This window comes from Haemaphysalis longicornis, unplaced genomic scaffold (assembly GCF_048455015.1).
Source record: "Haemaphysalis longicornis isolate Haplotype H1 unplaced genomic scaffold, Haemaphysalis longicornis Haplotype H1 scaffold_2, whole genome shotgun sequence".
NCBI classification, from domain to species: Eukaryota; Metazoa; Arthropoda; class Arachnida; order Ixodida; family Ixodidae; genus Haemaphysalis; species Haemaphysalis longicornis.
This window is the reverse complement of record NW_027526295.1, coordinates 14406271-14426544: the sequence shown is the minus strand read 5'-3', so window position 1 is coordinate 14426544 and position 20274 is coordinate 14406271. Positions and strand designations below refer to the sequence as shown.

Here is a 20274-nt window from a genome sequence, read left to right as displayed (position 1 = left end):
TAGAGACACGTATACGCTGGCGCCGCCATTTTCAGTTGCTCGCTCGCCGCCGAAGCAAGTCATTGTGTCAAAAACGCGCTAAAATTATCGCCGCAACGCGGTTTACTGAAAAAGTTTGAATCATATTGTCTGTTTCGAGTTGCTAGGTCTCGTGGGAAACGAAAAGAATAACGCGTTGAGCCCGTTGGCCCAATTGCGGCGGCACGGGACCGTTCAAAGGTTGTCTCCACCCTGTACAGCGGTGTTGGTTTGTTCCCGCGTTTCTTTACGTTCCGTAACCTAGATGGCGCCACCATACCGTGGCAAGCGTTTGGTTTGTTTTTGCCCGCATTTAAACCTGGCTTGTTTTTGTTCTGGGAGAAAATATTCGTTCCCTGAAACAGTGCTCGCTGGACAAATGGGGTCACGTAGGACACCGTTGCTTGCGTCAATCGGCCAGTGTCGTCTGAGACAACCCCAAGCCCCGTAGTGCTGTGCAGCGAAACCAAGCATGCTGTGCGCAGTACGAACAGCAGAACGCATCAGTAGTTCTATGTTTACATGTGCTTTCGTAGCTTCCACTGTTTGTCCCATCATCCTTATTGCTTTGTAAAGAATGTGCCCTAAATTTAAGCGCAAATCGCTCGTTCGTCTAGTTTGTAAGTTCTACCTAATTTGCGTCTGCTTCTGCCAGCCTCCGCCAATCGCAGAGCTTAGCTCATGTGACGACATAGGTTCTGTTGCGGGAAATGAGCTGGTGGGTCGCATGACCATTCCCGTTTTTCCTAATTATGTAGCTTATTTGAGCGAAGTTTACGTTAAAAGTGGTGTCAGTATGATTCTAACGAGACACTCTTTTGAATGAACCAAACTTGTGTTTTCTCTTCATGGCTCCTTTAAGGGAAAAGAGGGAAATCTGAAGGTGACGACGGCATAACCATAGACTTTCTAGATATTATGATAGAAAAGCTTGCTGAGCTATCCTCAGTATTTTTAAGGGCTTTAAAAGTACCAAAAGCCCAGAAAAACGACAACATAGTTTTACTTCACAAGGGAGATGACAAAGATCTTAAAAACTACAGACCCGTCAGCCTTCTGTCGGGTGTATACAAGCTGTTTACCAACATAGTACTTAGCCGCATAACCGCCAGCCTAGACTTCCAAAAACCCAGAGAACAGGCTGGGTTCAGAAAAGGATACGCTACAATGGATCACATCCATGTCATCAACCAAGGAATAGAAAAATGTGCACAGTATAATAAACCACTTTCAATGATATGTATAGCCTATGACCGTTCGATTCAGTAAGCACCGCCGCAGTGATGGACGCCTTAAAGGACCAAGGAATAGCGAAGACCTACCTACGACTCCTAGACGACATATATGAGGAATGCACCGGCAGAATTACACTTCACAAGCAAAGTGATAAATTCCCGATCCGAAGTGGAGTGCGACAAGGAGATACCATCTCACCAAAATTGTTCACAGCTTGTCTGGAGAGAGTATTCAGGAGGCGTGACTGGGAAAACTTAGGCGTACGGATAAACGGCGAATACTTGAGCCATTTAAGGTTTGCTGCTGACATAGTCTTGCTCATCGAATCTGCAGAGCAAGTCCAAAACATGATTGAGGAACTAAAATGACAAAGCTTCGCTGTGGGGCTAAAGATAAACATGAATAAAACTAAAGGGATGATAAATGAACATGCTGAACGCGCCTTTTTCATACTAGGAGGCGAAACACTGGAACAAGTACAAGAATATAACTACCTTGGCCAGATGGTCAGTGCGGACCGAAACCACGAGAAAGAAATCAGGTGCAGAATAGGACTGGGATGGGGCGCATTCGGCACGCACTCGCTAATAATGAAATGTAAGATGCCTCTATCCCTAAAAAGAAAGGTATTTAACGAATGCATCCTGCCGGTGATGACATACGGAACGGAAACTTGGCGACTTACTAAACAATTAGAAAGCAAGCTTAGGTCCGCTAAACGTGCCGTGGAGAGAATAATGTTAGGAGTAACGCTTAAGGACAGAGAACGAGCTACCTGGATTTGGGAACAAACTCGGATATATGATATCATAGTTCAGGTTAAGGAAAAGCATTGGACTTGGGCTGGCCATGTGGAACGAAGAACGGCCAACAGGTGGACCACAAGGACAACAGAATGGACACCGCGAGACGGGACTAGAAGAAGAGGAAAGCCGATGGAGAGGTGAAATAAATTTTGGAGGCAAGGAATGGCCACGGGCAGCACAGGACAGAAACTGGTGCAGGTCACTGGGGGAGGCCTTCGTCCTGCAGTGGACCCAAATGGGCTGTCGTTGTTGTTGATGATGATGGTGAAAAATATCATCCCTCATGAGTGAAGAAAACACAAACAAATGTACGAAGTGCAAGCGAATCTACTGAGCCCTCCTCGCTGTAATTACATGTTTAGATAGCCAAGTTCCATCAGGTGTACCGCCTTTTCGGAATAGACCCTGAAAAGACACCTCAATAATAGGACTTAAAAGATGCTACGGACGATAGGCAGGGTTACCTGACCAAACCTCATAAGTGAACTCCCAATAAGAAGAAATAGGTTAAGACGAACATTATGGTTCAGACGAACAACGTTTTTGCTGTCTTGTAACGTCCGCATTACAAAAACCTGCGCCGATAATGCAACAAATTTTTCACGGTCGCATACAGTTCGTCTCAACGGGGTTTACTGAACGTAGGCAAAATGTTTTTAATATTTTCGGTTGTTTTGTGAATCCTACAACTTTTCTTTCTAGAAGACCTTGTATAAGATGATGACGATCATGCTGGGTTGATATTCGAAAAAAGTGGCGACACGTTTCTACAGTCCGAATCACCGGGAAGGGAGGTTGGCGAGCTTCTGCAATTACAAGAGAACTTCACGATGGTCTAGGCACACGTAAGCAAACGCGCAGACCCCTTTCCAACACTCTTTGAATTATTTCCTAAGCGGTGTTGTAGAGCCCATGCAGAATTAACACTGAATTGTGCTCCTTTTGTAGAGATGATGTATATCCACCCTAACACGTGCCTGTAAGCCTACGAAGAACATTAATTGACGTTTTCTTCAAGAACCTTGATGCTTGAAGCCCACGAAAGTCGCTGATCTAGTCTAACATCCAGAAAGCGATGCTCTTTTAGTTTTAATTGGTTAACCAGCAAGGAAGAGACCGAAAGTTTGTAGCTGCTTTCTTGTGAAAGGCACCAGTTCTCGCATATGATAACGTCATCTCGCACTCTTTTAGGAAGTTTTACACGCTAGTTAAGCGTTCATGTAAGATGGATTGAAGAAAGATAGCATTGGTACCCGACGCCGATAAGCAGACATCGTCGGCGTAAATGGAATACGGCAAGCCTGGTGGCAATCGGCGTGGTAAGTTAACCACGACACAATTAAATAAAACGCCCTGTGAAGGAACCTGCTCGGTACTACGAACATCAGACGTCTCCATAAAAACTCATCAGTTCCTAAGGGATTCTTGTATCCGTCGCAGTACTCGCCCGTGTATGCTTATTTTCCAAAATACCTGCAGGATATGAATGTGACTGGCAGTGTCACACGCACAATGTCTGTTCAAGAAAACCGCAGTTGTGATGTTGCCACGACTGCGCTCATGCGCTGTGCCACCATATTGGCGCGAACCATGCATTGGCTGTGTTTATTTGTTTTGGGACATTGCATTGGGTGTGCTTATTTATGTTTTGCTTTTACCGCCCGGCTGCGCCGATCTTGTTATCTCTGTTGTCTGTGTCCCAAGGGAAGCGCGCGTTGCATTCTTTCTTTCTATGCCTGACAGGGAGAGTGTTCCGAACTAATGTGAACAGGCGAGAATAACCTTCTTTGTTCTGGATGTAATTCACGATTCCAAAAACACTGGCGCCCAAAGATAAATTCCCGCGGAGCCGACGCCGCGGCATTCGATTCGCCGAGATTCGGCTACGCACGTCACTTTGTTGACTGCTGCTTCGCCGCCTGTGTATTATTTGAGTTGTTAGGGGAGAACAAGTTCGCTCCAATCGACTTGTTTTTCCTTTCAGACAGCTGCGTCCTCATTGTCTACGTGACATCTGGTATAGGTGTGGGGTACATGCACCCTGAGCCCTCGTCAAGCAGCAAGCGAGCACAACTCGTGTCAGTCGCCGACAGCAAGGTCTTCAGCCAGAGTTTGGACTGCTCCCGGATAACGTGAAGAAAGAAGACGACATGAAAACCACCATGATCAACGCAGGCACCATGACCAGGGCTTCTAATCTTTCCCCGTTCTGCAAATACCCAGGGAACCACCATCATTCCGGGGATCCCCCGGAGAAGATCCTGAGGACTGGTTGGAGAAAGTGGAGCGCGTCCGCATATTTAACAGGTGGGATGACGAAAAAACTTTTCGTCATGTTTTCTTCTATTTAAAAGATACGGCAGGAACGTGGTTTCAGAATCATTTATTTATTTATTTATTTATTTATTTATTTATTTATTTATTTATTTATTTATTTATTTATTTATTTATTTATTTATTTATTTATTTATTTGAATTGCTCACCAACAGCACAGGGCCTTCTCGGGTGATGCACCGCATACATAGGTACAAAGAATACGAACAGGCAACATACATGGATACAAGGAATACAAACAGTACAAATATGGGCAGCGTATAAATCAGAAATTGGTAAATGTGGAAGTGCAGATAGATATATACAAAAGTGTAGTGTTATCGAAAGGAGACGCAAACATTTTTGAACGGTAAAGGCTCGGAGGATGTGTCTGGAGTATGCACAGGAGAACGTACGAACATGGCAAGGAACCTACGAACACGTACGAAGATAGGCAAGGTAGTGCTGTATGTGAAGAAACACGAGAGCAGGGAGAGAAGTGCAGGAGCGACCTCTCCACAGCATGCGTATTCAAAATATCATACATTTCAGAGAGCGCTTAAACAGTGCCAAATCGCTGCAAAAAACGTCTATAGGAGATGGAAACAGACTGTTGTAGGTGAGCTGGCACCGGCTGGCTGGTGCCAAACTCATTGATCTGTCTACATCAAAGCATCCATGCGGCCGTAGTGGTCTGCTTGGCACTCGCAGATGGACAGAGCTTACGAGGCAAGGGCAGTCGAACTTCGAGTGAATACAATTAAACAGAAAAGCCAGGTCGCGCCTGGAGCGCCTCGCTGATAGCTCATCTAAATTCAAGATCTTCAGAAGCCCACCGTGCTCATATCGGCTCATAGGTGAGTGGCGAGAAAACACGGTTCTAGTAAAGCGCTTCTGAATCCTTTCTAGTCGATTGGAGGACGAAGGGCTTAAACAATTCCAAATTTCACTAGCAAAGTCGAGCTTGGGCAAAATGAGAGCGCGATACAGTGAAACAAAGCATGAACGGTCGGTGAAATCCCTGGTCGCGCGGGAAATTACGCCAAGCGTACGGAGACAGGAGTTGGTCAGATAGTTCACATGCGCGTTAAAGAGCAGTTTCGCATCCATCATTACGCCCAAATCGCGCACTACGGTAGCGCGTTTTACAGGTTCACCAAGCAGCAAGTACGTAAAAGTGAGCGGGGAAGCTGCCTAACCGACTGGACTCTCTTTAGGAGCGAGTTAATCAAAACATTCGCCAACGTTATGCGGAAAGAACAAGTCGCCCTTTTGTTGCAAACGCGCACGAAACACCCCAACGAAGGGGTCGTGATCTTCATTGAGGAGATGTAGCAACTATTACGCCGCGCGGACCCCGAAATGACGGAAGAAAAGAAGTTAAGCTTTTTGATGCGTGGTGTGAAGGAGGAACTCCTTGAGGAACCCGCCCAACTTAGTCGCCGAATTAGTGACCGAAGCCACCACAATTGAGAAGGCCGTCGAAATGCGTGCTAAGCAGTATGACCGCAACTTTGTTGGTGCGGCCAATGTCAACGACGTCGACAACCTGCGGATTTCGCCTGATAGCCTACGCGACACCATCCGTGAAGTAGTGAGAGAGGAGCTGCGGAAAATTCACCCCACGCCGCTGCCGCCCCAAGTAGCTACCCGTACCGACATAATTAGGGAAGAATTGCAACAAGCACTGGGAACTTCAACGACCCCAGAAGTACCCCGCGAGCCACAAGCTATGACATACTCCGCAGCTGTTCTTCGACCCAGCCCTGCTCCAACACGTCGTCAAGAGGCCCCGCCGTCCCGCCGCCCACTGTCGCCCACCCGACCTACTGTAGTCCGAAACCAGACGCCGAGGAAGACGGACGTATTGCGAACTCCAGATAATCGTCCTGTGTGCTACCACTGCGAAAAAGCCGACCACATCTACCGTCGGTGCTAGAGACTCGGACTGCATGGTTTCTCCATCGACGCACCTCGCCCTCTTCCTGGCCAGCGACCACGTGAGATTGACGAGTATCTATCTCAAACCAGCGCCAGCTCGTTGCAACCGTTCGCCGTGGCCCTACCCATACCAGTCGCCGAACCGCCATAGAAATGCTGAGTTCTCACGTGGAAGGTCCCCCAGCCCACACGGGGGAAACTGAAGGCAGCAACTTCTGGAGGTGAAGTTGCACAATGGCGGAAAAATGAAAACCCTTCAACGACGCAAGGGCACGCCGAAGACCGTGCTTCACGACATGCCTTCATCCCGACGACCCGACCGAACCCTGACGAGACTCCCGAACACACACCCAACATGACCGAGACTGTCGCTGAGAAGACGACCACAACGACAACGCAGAGTGCCCGACCGTCAACACGCACAAGCCGACATGCAACGCCCCGACGCACACGGAATTCGAGGAAGGCGGCATCCGACGTCCAGTTGTGCATCGACGGCTTTGACGTAGTCGCACTCATCTACATGAGAGCCGACTACTCATTAATGAGCGGGTCATTCGCGTCTAAGCTGAACAAAGTTGCGACAAGATGGGATGGTCCGCAGGAGGCCATCTCGGGATGGCCCAGCAGGAGGCCATCTCGTAACGCCAAGCGGAACGTGCGCATCGCGCATCACCATAGACAGCATCACATACCCTGCTGCATTCGTCATTTTTCTTAACTGCTCCAGCGACGTAATTCTGGGAATTGACTTTTCGACAGGCAACGGCGCAAAAATTTATCTGCTGACCAAGTCGGTAACATTTCCGTCCGATCACTCCACGACGCCGCAACCGAACCCCGATCAGCGTGCTGCTGTATGGATCGCCGACGATCACGTCACCCTGCCACCCGCGCACGCGTGATGATCGCTGTCTACTGTGAGGATGCTGCCCCTGTTAACGACTCTATCGTAGAGAGTCACCAAAGTTTGCATCTCGTTCACGGTGTCTCCATCGCAAGTGGCATTGCTCGCTTTAGAGAAATGCAAATCCCACGTTTTGATAACTCATTTCACAGAGGAGTGCCAGAATCAAAGCAAGGGCGCTGCAGTTGCGTTCCTCGACTAAACGCAAGAAACAAGTCAAGTGATCGCGGTCGCCAACTTTGAACGCGAACGCGCAGATGTTTTAAAGCTGCCGCATATCCTTTCGACGTGAAACCAGCGCTGCCGCAAGAAAACCGGGCGAAATTATTGGGTTTGATGCTTTGCTACCGCGAGTGTTTTTGTGGAGCTCAAAATTACGTCACACACCCCTAGCGAAGCACCGAATTATAACTGAAGATGGAGCCCGACCTACCCGACAGTCACCGTACCGCGTGTCTTCACACAAGCGGGAAGCCATCCCGGCACAAGTCAACGACATGCTCAGCGACGACATTATACAGCCATCAAAAAGCCCCTGGGCTGCGACGGTCGTACTCGAGAAGAAAAAAGACGGAACATTAAGGTTCTGCGTTGACTACCGGCGGCTGAACAAAATCACCAAAAAGGATGTGTACCCCTGCCTCGAATCGACGACGTCCTCGACCACCTCTGTCACGCGAAGTATTTCTCATCGATGGATCTGAAGACGGGCTACTGGCAAATTGAAGTGGACGAGAGAGACCGAGAGAAGACTACATTCATAACCCCAGATGGCCTATACGAGTTCAAGGTGATGCCGTTTGGGCTGTGCACGGCACCACCCACGTTTCAAGGAGTCATGGACACTGTGCTAGCTGGCCTGTAGTGGCACATCTGTCTCGCATACCTCGACGACGTTGTGGTATCAACCCGAAGTCTCGACGAACACCTTGAACGGTTGTAGTCTGTACTCGAGGCCATTCGTATGCTGGGGACGCTGAAGCCTGAAAAGTGCCGCTTCGCGTACGAGGAACTCAAGCTTTTGGGCCAAGTTGTCAACGCCGCGAGAGTCAATCCTGACCTGGCGAAAACTTAAGCCATAGCGGACTTCCCAAGACCTAAAGACAAGAAGGGCATGCGAAGATTTCTCGAACTGTGCGCATACTACCGGCGCTTCGTCGCAAACGTCGCACGCATTGCAGAGCTACTCACGCGCTTGACGAAAGATAGCACCCATTTCACCTGGGAAAGTTCAAAAGAGGAAGCATTCTGCGAGCTGCAACAACGCCTGCAAAGAACGCCCGTGCTCGCTCATTTCGACGAAAACGCCGAAACGGAAAGGCATACGGATGCCAGTGATATAGGTTTGGGTGCCGTCCTCATCCAAAAACAAAGCGGTTGCGAAAAGGTAATCGCCTATGCCAGCCGTGGTCTGTCGAAGAAGGAGAAAAAATTAGTGGTGGCTTAGCTCTGCTATGCCAGGATATACGTAGCGTGAGCTAAGGTTCAACCATCCAGTCCAATCCAGTTCAGTCCAATTCAGTCTAATCCAGTCCAGTCCTGTCCAGTCACTGCTCCTTGCGCATGCTCAGCGCGGATCTTCACGAGCCACGCGAAACGGCTATCAAGCGGCTACGGTGCACCGTCAGACTTGGCTACTGCGCAATTGAGGCGCACACCTGGGCACGCGCCGGCGCCAGTGCGTCTGCTGCGGCTATAAAGCAACACAATCCGCTTTAATCCGATCCAATCCAATCCAATCCAAATCCAAGCCAAGCCAAGCCAAGCCAAGACCCAATGTTCCTCGCGCTTGCGCAGAACGGCCCTTCACGGCACACGCGAAACTGCTCAACTTCGGCAAGTTTATATCTTACGCTACAAAACTACACTGCCTCCGCGAAAGAGTGCCTTGATATCATATGGCCCATTTCAAAATTTCGCCCATATGTGTATGGTAAACCGTTCAAGGTGCTGATAGACAGCCATGCGCTGTGGTGGCTCGCCAATTTGAAGGACCCCTCGGGAAGTCTGGGGCGATGGAGGTTGCGCATACAGGAACTGGACGTTACAATCGTCTATAAATCTGGCAGGAAACACGCCGACTGTCTGTCCCGCGCCCCCGTCGACCCACCACATGAAGGCTCCGATGCAGACAGCACGTTCTTCAGAGTCGTGACGGAGAGCGACCTAGCCGCCGAGCAGCCTGCCGACCCAGGGTTGCATGTCATGATCGACTACCTCGAAGGATGCAATTTCTCCGTGCCTAGGGCCTTCAAACGCAGCCTACCAGCATTTAGCCTTAAACGCTCCGTTCTAGTGAAGAAGTATTTCAGCCCCGGAACGAGAACGAATTATCTTCTTGTAATCCCTGCAAACCTTCCTGACGAAAGTTTGGAAGCGTGACACGACGACCCGTCGTCCAGACATCTTGTCACAGCTCGCACTATTGGAAAAATCACGACGAAGTACTACTGGCCCCGCCTTATATCCGACGTCAGCCACTACGTCCGGATCTGTGGTGTCTGCCAGCGACAAAAACGCCGCCGACGAGACCCACCGGAGTTCTGCAGCCGATCGTAGTCCCATCGAGGCCCTTACAACAGATTGGAATGGACCTTCTGGGCCCGTTCCCTACGTCACGATCCGAGAACAAGTGGACTGTCGTGGCGACAGACTACTCGACGCGCTACGCAGAGACCGCCGCTCTTCCGAGGGGGACTGCACAACAAGTCGCCAAGTTCTTTATAAGCCAAGTGCTGCTGCGACATGGAGCCCGTGAAGTCCTCATCACGGACCGCAGAACGGCCTTTACTGCGGAGCTTATGCAAGCAATCTTACGCTACAGCAGCACGGATTACCAAAGTACGGCGGTGTACCACCACCAAACGAACGAACTAACGAAACGACTGAACAAGACGATCGCGGATGTGCTGTCTATGTACGTCGACGTTGAACATAAGACTTGGGAAGAAGTCCTTCCACGTTTGCGTACAACACGGCTTTCCAGGAAACTACGCAGATGACACCGGTGAGGTCAGGAATGAGCGCTCCTAGGAAGGAGCCCAGTAGAATATATGGGAGAAGAGGGACCCGAAACTTTGTTGAAAAGAAATATGAAAAAGAAGTGCGCTGGCACTTGCACCTTGATAGCGCGGGCTCTGTTGCGTGACAAAGGTGACGACAAGCCACGAAATTAGTGAAGTAAACGGACCGACACACACCGTTAAAATAAACGTTAAACAAACGAAGACGCTTTGGTTGTCGTAAACACTGCAAGCAAAAAGTTAACGGGGTTTCTGAGGGTGTCACACCAGGGATCAAGGCAGTAAACTTCTCCGATTGCACTTTACTTTCTGAGTCCCGGGAAGGATGTTTGAGGGCAAGCAGCTATGGAAGCAAACGCTCGTATAGGACGAGGCTTCTTTATGCGGAGGAAAAGATGCGGAAACAGTGAAGCGCTTTGCCCAATCGACTGTGGTGTATGTGGGGACGCGGCACGCAGGCTTCTATGGGTCCTGTGCGAAATCCACTGCCCTCTCGCGGCCGCTTGTGCAACGGTGGAACCGGGAAGCGGAGCAGCTAACTGCAGAGAGTGTTGGGCGATCTGGCGGGTGCTGTCTTCCGGTATGGCCACGTGCTGTTGTGGGTCATTTTGCACACAACGTGGGAAGCAGGAAGCTCAAGAGAGAAAGGAAAGGATTCAAGAAGTCGAAGTATTAGTTATTGTTTCATCGCATGTTCCGCAACGACCGTGGCCATACAGTAGGGAGAAGTGAAGATGAAAATATGATCCAGAACACACAAGGGCCGGGATTTTTTTCTGTGCAAGTAAAATAGATAATTGATGCGCCGCCTAATAGCCATAAGAAGGTTGGGAATTCTGGCTTTCCAAACATAGAAACAGCGCGTCATTATTGCTCCTCGAGGAACGGTATTTTTTCTGTTTGGCGTGTTCCAGTTTATATTCTCGTGTTCGCATTTCATTTCTCCACGAATGAGCTTTCTCTTGCATGCAAGCCACCGGCTTCTTACCGGTACTCACCTATGGGGCAGATACTTGGAGGCTCAGTAAAAGGGTTCAACTTACATTGAGGGCGACTCAACGAGCATTGGAACGGAAGACCAAAGGTGTAACATTAAGGGACAAAAAGAGAGCGGAGTGGGTCAGGGAACGAAGGTCATACTAGCAGAAATTAAGAAGAAGAAATGGACGTGGGCAGGGCATGTAATGCGAAAGCAACATAACCATTGGTCATTGAGGGTAACAGAGTGGATCTCTAGAGAAGGCAAGTGTGGCAGGGTGCGGCAGAATGATAGATAGGAAGAGGCGATCAAAAAGTTTGCGGAGACAAATTGGCCGCAGTTAGCACAGGACCGGGATAATTGGACATCTATAGGAGGCGCGTTTGTCATGAGAAGAAATCGCATGGGCAAAAAAGAACCACCACGAGAAGAAAAGACATAAAAAACATTACCCCACCTTCCCGCGAGGAGAACCCTGTGGAGATGGGACGCAACTTGGGGGTTCACTTGGTGTTCACGTTTACGAAGTTCGGAATCGGTTGCGCGCTTCAATCGTTTGCGTTCAGCATCACGTTCACGCCGCTTCGCAGCCTTGTCTTCAGTGGTGCTAGCATTCCTGTTATCACAGTGATCGGTGCTTGTTACGGTTGCGCGGGCGATAGCAGAATTGTTAGGCTCCATTCAACGCATCGATGGAAATCGGAACACCGGTGCTGGAACGCCTGCGGCTATGACGCAACGTGGCGCGCCTATGACGCAACACAATCCAACACAATCCACTTTAATCCAATCCAATCCAAGTCCAATCCAATCCAGTACAATCCAAGCCAAGCCAAGCCGACCCAATAGAATCCAATCCAATGCCCCTCGCGAGAAAGTGTTCGCTATAGGAGAGGAGAGAGGGTGAGCGGCGGAGAGCGCAGCTCGCGCGGCGAGGAGAATGGGGGAGTGGTGTGGACGGACAACAACAACGCCGTATGGAGGGACAAGGCGAGTGAATGAGATGCAGTCGCATCTAAAGCGACGAGAAAGAAGAAGAAGGCGCACGTGGCGCCAAGTTCATCGACACCAGCTGCGGCGCCCAGTGCCCGCCACCCCGGCACGAGCTCGCGCCGGCCACCGGCCAATGAGAAGCTGCCAGCAACAGCAGCCGGCGGCAGAGGAGCGATCCCGAGGAGGAACCGACCGTGAGAGCAAGGGTGTGGAGCGTGACCGGCATGCGTGGCGGTCGGGCGACCGGACCCGTGACGTGCCCGAGATGTCCTGCACGACTGTAACCTCCAGGAGGTCTTCTCCGCAAACGTGCCGTCACGCCGCGCATAGGTGACAGACAGCAGCGCCCCAAGACGGCAACAGGAACTGGGAGCGCGCTTGACCACCGCGGCCACGACACTTCACTTGGACGTTCCAACGCTACTTCGACCTGTGCACCACGTACTATATCCTGTTCCTTCGTTCCCCGACTGTGACTTTTAAATGCAGAGCATTTCAGTAACTCACGATGTCACCCGCGTTGACGTCCGTAGTCCGCACCGCACCCCTCCCTACTGTAGAAAAAAAAAGTATTATCCAGCGCCCGGTTTCGATCCCTCGACTCTTCGGGCAGAACGCAATGTACATGGTGATCTACCCACTGCGCCACAGAGCCGACACAGAATCGGACGCTAACAACGCGCCTTATATTGTTGACTCATTCAAATTACTGCTGACGAGCGCTCTCTCGTCAGCAGTTGCCACAAGTGCAACAACATTAACGTAACGCAAACTACTTAACGTCGTGCGCTCCCGGAAATGCTCTGCATTCGATCGTGCCCCTCGCGAGGGGCATGTTTATAGGTATAGATGACACCTGCTCCAACGGGAGACGCGTAGTAGCCGAAGTTGTCAACAGATGGCGACGCTAAGTGAAAGCGGGAAAACTTAACTGAATTTTTTTTTACTATTTCTTTTGCATGTCACCTTCCTTTGGTTATTGTTTAAATTTTTGCAGAAGTGCTTCGCAAACACCTGCAGAAACAACTGCAGAAGAGAATCCCGCATTGCTCAGCCGAGCAATCTGTTCATTAAATGCGTCTTGTATCTTGTGCGCGCACGACTTGTTTAAGGCTGCCTTGATGCATATCATGCCATCAAGTCATGGCCCCTTGGGATTAATTTCGAGTGAGCGCTATCAAATGGCATCAGCTGCTTGTTAGCGCGCGGCTTGTATTGCCAACACACATGCGTGTTCTGAAAAGTCAGGCTCAAATCTCGGAACCGCAGACAGTTATTCCGCCTGTTTGATGTCTCCGTTTTCTATACCGCGTCCTCGCAGCCCCCCCCCTATTGTTGTTTAGGTTGCATCTGTTCATTGTGTGCATTTTGTTTGGGTTTCGTGTATTACATAAACTGGTCTTGTTTAAAGAGTTCCTGTAATGTAAGAACCTCACACGTTTGCACTGCCGGGGATGGGCAGTATATAGGCTGATGATGATGATTATGATGATGTAACGATGGCGAGAAGAATTTCGTATAACCGTGTGATAAGATAGGCTTTGCGAAAAAAACTGCCTCCTTGTCACAAATCCGCCAGTTACTTCGTGCTAACGCAGCGGCGAACGCGGGCTACTACTGCGGTGATCGGCTCGAAGGAGATCGATCTCGCTATAACACCAGTTAACGCGTATAGTAGTTGGAACGGCTACGTACGTGATTCTAATACTGACAAATTAACCTTAGTTTTAGCTCATTCGGTGTTTGAAATTATTTAATCCTTCCGAAGGCAAAAATCTCAACTGACATTTAAACAGAGAAGCTTCATCCGCTGTGTTGACATACATACTGGAGATGTCGAAAAGCGAAAACGCCCTTGAGGTCAAGATTTCGGTGTACGTTAAAGATCCCCAGGTGGTCAAAATTAATCCGGAGTCCTCCACTACGGCGTGCCTCATCGCCTGTGTAGCGTCGGCGCGTTAAAACTCATAATTAATCAATGAAAATTAGCTGCTATTCTTCGTGGCCTGATGTTCTTTATGTGCTGTTTCCAAGGATCAGTTTCTTACATGCCGATGACGGAGAGAATTTCCCGCCGTAGGTTTTGCACGCTATGTTAGCAATCTCTTCGCACCAAACGGCTTGTGTAATGCGCTCGAGCGGTCGCGTGAATGAACTATGAGCTGAGCCCCAAGTATTGCTTGATCTGCGATTTTTCTTGAGATGAATGACGATTATATGGTGCAATTTCGCAACAGGGTTGCAGAAGACATTCCGGGCACAACGAAAACACTGCAAATATGCCCTACAGGGAAGATGAGAACATGAAAAAATGCGCACTTTCGGTACATTTATATGCAGGTAAGTTTCAATGCGATTAGCGCAATAAATAATTTTTGTGCAACGTTTTAAGTGCGGGGTTGTGAAATGGCGCAAAAAGGAGAAGGCGGGGAAGGGGTGGGTATTATTTTACGATGTTGTTCTGTGTGGTGAACACCGTCATACTCCGTTTGGATGAACCTATATGGATGAATTGATGAACCTATCATATCGTATCTGCAATTACAAGCTAGCACAAGTTTTCAGTGAGTAGAACAGGTTGAAGAGACTTTTTTTGCCCTTTCATAACAATCATCATATCATCTAACTTTTGCAGGCGTCATTCCATTACATTTCTGATGATGAAAAAGGGCGTTAAGAATGGTTGATTGCCCTGAATAGGGATCCCCTATTTAACATCAGGATAGCCCAAGTTTGTTCACAGCACTTGACTGATAAGGATTTCTTTGATTCGACTGCAAACTTGTAGGTCAGCTCTTAGTACCGTCTGGATTGCGTTTTGGACGCATAATATAAGTCTCGTGTGGCATGCAGCCACACGAGAACCGAGGCAACACAGACTAGTCCACAAACCGGTGGTCCACAAACCACCATCCAGGACAAAATACCAACTGCATTTCCGGAAAGATACGCAGAACGGATATCGTTCTTTCCTGTCATAATCTTCGAAAAATCTTTAAAAAGTCCCTCTATCCCACAGGACTGACTCTGAGCAATAGTTATGCCTTTGTTTAAAGGAAGCGACCGAATGATTGTTAGCAAGTATACTCCTGTGTCACTGACGTATGTTTGCAGCAAAGGTATAGAGCATATTATAGCAAAGCATATCATTATTCACTTGGAGGCCAATCAATTACTGACTGTCAGCGTAAGTTTAGAAGCGACAAGTACAAAGCTACGCAATCGATACAAAGAATTAATGATATTAGCTCGGGTATAGACGACCGCCAACAGGGTGATGTGATTTGTATTAATCTTGCCAAAGCTTTGACGTCAACCAAACTCAACTGCTTTTTAAACTGCGAAAAGTGGAATTCAAGTGATGAAATTGTAAATTGGATGTGCGCCTACCTGAACAACCGCAAGGTGATGAGCATTAATGGTTCTTTGTCCGCTACACTAGATGTGCTTTCAGGCGTGCCTCAAGGGGTCGTATTTGGACCGCTGTGTTTAATGTATATCAATGATTTAAGTACCGTTGTAAAGCCACCTGCGGTGCTGTGTATGCTGATGATTGATTTAGAGGCCTGTAAGGTGCACTGATAATCAACTCGAGTTGAACAAGTGTCTTGAAGATTTGGAATTGCCGTGTTGCGTATAGGATATGCCAATTAACTTTAAGAAAACAACATATGTACAGATCACTATCTAGAAAAATGTTCTCAAGTGTCTCAATTTAAATGCTTAGGGGTGACAATTACGGACAACTTAACTTGGTATCGTCATATTGAATCGGTTTGTTCTGAGTCCTTTAAAGAACATTGTTTTCTGCAAGCAAAGTTGCATAAACTACCAAAAGGCGTTAAACTGCTTGCATGCAAAACATATATTCGACCTAGACTGGAGTATGCTCGGTTGTTTGGAGGCCTTACCAGAAACGCTTGATCATAAAGTAAGAACGAATTCAGAAGCTTGCAGCATGGTTTGTATGCTGCAGATATGGAAAGCTGCATTAAGGAATGATATTCTCAATTCACGCAATTTAGAATAACTGGAAATACACAGACAAAAACAAAATCTTAAAACATTGTTTCGTATAATCCAAGGACTGTTAATAATACCTAAAGACAAGTACACACGCCTTCCGGAGACGATAGTGCGCGATTGGATAATGACGCTCCCATTACACATTTCAAAGCTCGCACTGACATTTCCCGGTAGTAATTTTTTCGGACGTTACAAAACAGTGGAATGGTTTACCGCACGATTTTTTTAATAGTACCGATGTGCAATCTTTCGATCGCGAAATTCAAGCTTATTTTAGTCACGGATAAACTACTGCCAATTCTGTTTTCCTGTTTGCATTGCTTTGTGATTGCCCTTTCTTGTTCTATTTTCTGTTTGTACTCACTATCGTACTCTCTCTATCTTCAAGCGAGGTTTGACTGTATAAATCAATAAAAATAAATAAATGAGTCATTTTGGGCTATCAAAATGCACGAGGCGGGCAGCGAATAAGGCTCAGCGCTACACCAAAAAAAAAAAAAAAACGCACAAGTAGCACTCGTATCAGTGACCGGTGCTACCCTTTAACATGTCGTCGGAAGGAGGGTTCGCTTTGGCTCGACAGAGGGCAGCAATTTTGCGTAAGGCCTGTAGCGTGCAACGCAACTCACCTTCGGGATTGGCTGCACGGCTCAGAGGTCTATCGCGAAGACGGCTTCCAGGACTGAACCATGCATGTCGGGACATGCTGTGGCGCTCGTGTGATATCGAGAATGTGACGCCACCACAACGCTCTTCCGCATGTTCGGGCTTGCCGCGGCTTTTGCCAGTATCTGACTCATCGCGTCTCCGACTCTGTGAGAGTGCTTTTGGTCGCGTGTGTGTGGCTGCACTGCTTCGGATGTATCAGCGCCTGTTTTGACCGTTCTGACGAGCCCCAGTGGAGAACATTTCCCTGCCAGTTGTCATGCTGTAAGCACGCAATTGTGCTGCTTCGTGTATCGCCGCTTTTCTCTACTGCCATGCACTAAACAAGTTATGTCTGCATTTGGCTGTTCATCGTCGGAACAGAGGCAGCCCTTCTGCCCGCCGCCCGCTAACCACGCAACCTGAACATGACGGAGGTCCGTACTCGTACACCTTCGTCCTTGTAACGGCACTTAAAACAGAGTGGTGCAGCCTCCGTCCAGCAAGAGTACGAGCGGTCAAGTTACAAAGCCCTTGGACAGGTGGAAGTGGGACATTGATGCTTCCGCATTGCCAACCCACAAGAAGAGCTCGGGCATGCCTCCGGTGTAGCTGCCAAGCAGCGGCGCTGTGCGAAGGCTTACCTTCGTTCCCAGCTCGTAGGCGACACTGGCTGAGAAGTTCTCGTATCCGACGACGTCTGCAACTCCGTTCGGGGCATTCATAATCTGAACGCCCGTTCGATTGGCGCGTTCACGCAGCACCTCGGACAGTTCCGTCATCTCAGGTACATGCCTTGCGTAGCCTGCGCACGAGTTAGACGCGTTTACGAACGAACGCGGAGCACAGGTCGCCGATATTCGAGCTCGGCACACTAGCAAGAGCGACACGAAAGGTGGCTTCTGACGGCGGCTGTAGCCACGCGTAGTGGCTATGGCAAACATAAGTCGCACATTTTCTGTATAACGAAAATGCGCAAAATTTAAACGCAACATGACCACCCGTGACGTTCCGTGCCAGTTCAGGCTGATGGGAGACGGTTGTGGAAAATTCCAAAGCCTAGCTGCGTTTTAAGGATATATATACGAAGCGCGTTAAACCCCACTAACTTGAATGACGTAAATGTTTCAGAGAGCTCAAATCAACTGGGAATTTGGTGAAGGTCATGGGTAGTGTGCAGAAAATAATAAACAGCGTGTTCCCGTTATTTTCGTGAAATATGCCAATACATGCTCTCCAATGTAGGCGCATACAAGATCTGCTCTTTTAAGAGAACTAAATAAGGAGATATATCTGGACGGGCGAAGTTTCAAAGTTTAGGGTTAAATGAGAACCTACAGGCAAACTACTGAAGAAGCGTTTTATCCCCGGTTACTGACACTATGTGAAGCACTCGGGGCGTTTGAACACCAACCGGACAAAACTAAGCGCTGGAGGCAGTTTGTATTTCAGGTTTTACCAATATACAGTACGCGCGGACATATTTCTCATTTCGGGAATTTCGGGCCTTAAAAAGAGGAAGCGCTTTTCGTGTCCTCTTGTGTTCCCATCCCTGTCGAATTGTGCTCTGGTGTGTTTAAGAAATCCGGCGTTTTCGTTTCTTACGGGTTGCTCTGTCATAGGGATACAATAGGTGGCGCGAAAGTCTGACAGCTCGTGCTAGCATCAGATCGACCATAACAACTGGGATTAGCGCTTTAAAGAACAGCACACACGCAAGAAAAAACGGACAGGACTGGCGCTACTTCAACTGATTTATTCACGAGCTACATCTTCGCTTTTATACAATAACAGACTCGACCATGCGCAGCGTGCACCATTCAAAAGAAAACTCCCAACCAAGCATCGCAACACATACATAGATAACCGCAGCCGTTAACACTGTGTCATACAAGATAAAAATTCCAACTCAGAAGAGAAAAGAGCAACAGAAGTATCACTGACACAATCAGTTCCATGTTTCTTGATATAAAAAGCCTGCAATATTTCACGTGCGTTTGCATCCAAAATCTTAATCTGACTTAGCCATGCGACACAATTCTTACAATTAGCGCAATGTGCAGGTAAGTGCGCAGTCCAACCATTCTTTATTGCCAATTCATGCTCACGTGCTCGATCATTATTACACCGGCCCGTCTGGCCGATATAGGTCTTCCCGCAGGACAGCGGAATCTTATACACCACCCCGGTGCAGCATTTCACGAAAGGCATAGCGTGCTGCTTATCGCAAGCTCGCTTCTGCGCAGCAGAAATGCGAGGGCACAGGGCGGAGAGCTTCCTGGGAGCGGAAAAGAGAAGAGGGATGCCGTGTTTCTTTGCCACCTTCTTCATGTGGTGTACGGCTGCGGTTATCTATGTATTTGTTGCGATGCTTGGTTGGGAGTTGTCTTTTGAATGGTGCACGCTGCACATGATCGAGTCTGTTATTGTATAAAAGCGAAGATGTAGCTTTTGAATAAATCAGTTCAAGTAGCGCCAGCCCTGTCCGTTTTTTTTACGTGTGTCCTGTTCTTTAAAGCTCTGATCCTAGTTGTTATGATCATGAACCAACTAGCCCAGCAGCAAGTTTTATTAAGCTATCTTTCTTCTACAACGGGCTCTTTTAGATGCAACGCATCTCATGCTCGCCCCTCTGTCCTTCCTGCATCTGTCCGGCGTTGTTCGCATAGCTGCGCCTCTCCTCCTTTCCTCTCTCCGATAGCGAACACTCTCTCCCAAACAGCTGCGGGTTGGCGCAGCGCTCTCTCACTCCGTTGCTAGGCGCCGGTGGGCGGCGCTGCGCATGTGCAGTACTCTCTCTCTCCGCGCTCTCCTCTCCTTCGGGCGCTGTGAATATAAAGGGGCAAGTCGCGCTCCCACGGTCTCAGTGGACGGTCGTCGGCGTTACGCTTGCAGTAACGCGGTACACGACGCAGTATTCGACGATTGCTTGATGCAGTCGTCGATGCTCCCATGTGCGTCACAAAGCAGAGATTCTGGCATTGGTCATTTTTACCACGAAAGTGTTTTGTGCCGGGATACTCCAAGGGATTTCATTGACGTCATATCCGTCACATAAAGAACGCCAGTGCAACGAACACAGCAGAAACGGCAGAAAACGTTTTATTGACGCGGATGGTGCGACCATCTAGGCATCATGACGCTAACGAGCGGCGACAGTTGGCGCCTCCATCGGGCAACGTAAGCTGTGTCATTGCTCAGTGTGAGGGGGCTCCGTCTAAGAAAACTGTTGAATTACGCACTGTAAAAAGGCAACGACACCGATGGGCGAATGCTGAGAACGTGACTAATTTATTTATTTTATTTTTTTTATTTGTATTATACTGCCAGCCACCTGTTGGCAGCCAAGGCAGAAGTAGGTACATATATATACATTCAGCACTGTG

The 20274-nt window shown here is 48.6% G+C and overlaps 1 protein-coding gene across 1 annotated transcript in view; it reads right to left on the bottom strand.

Moving 5' to 3' along the window:
• The window catches only part of LOC144167837 (phospholipid-transporting ATPase ABCA3-like), a 198578-nt gene that overhangs the window by 172792 nt on the left and 5512 nt on the right, over positions 1-20274 (bottom strand). Inside the window, exon 2 of the mRNA XM_077696996.1 lies at positions 17533-17693. Coding sequence (XP_077553122.1) covers positions 17533-17693 — 161 coding nt within the window. The remainder of the gene's footprint in view (positions 1-17532; positions 17694-20274) is intronic.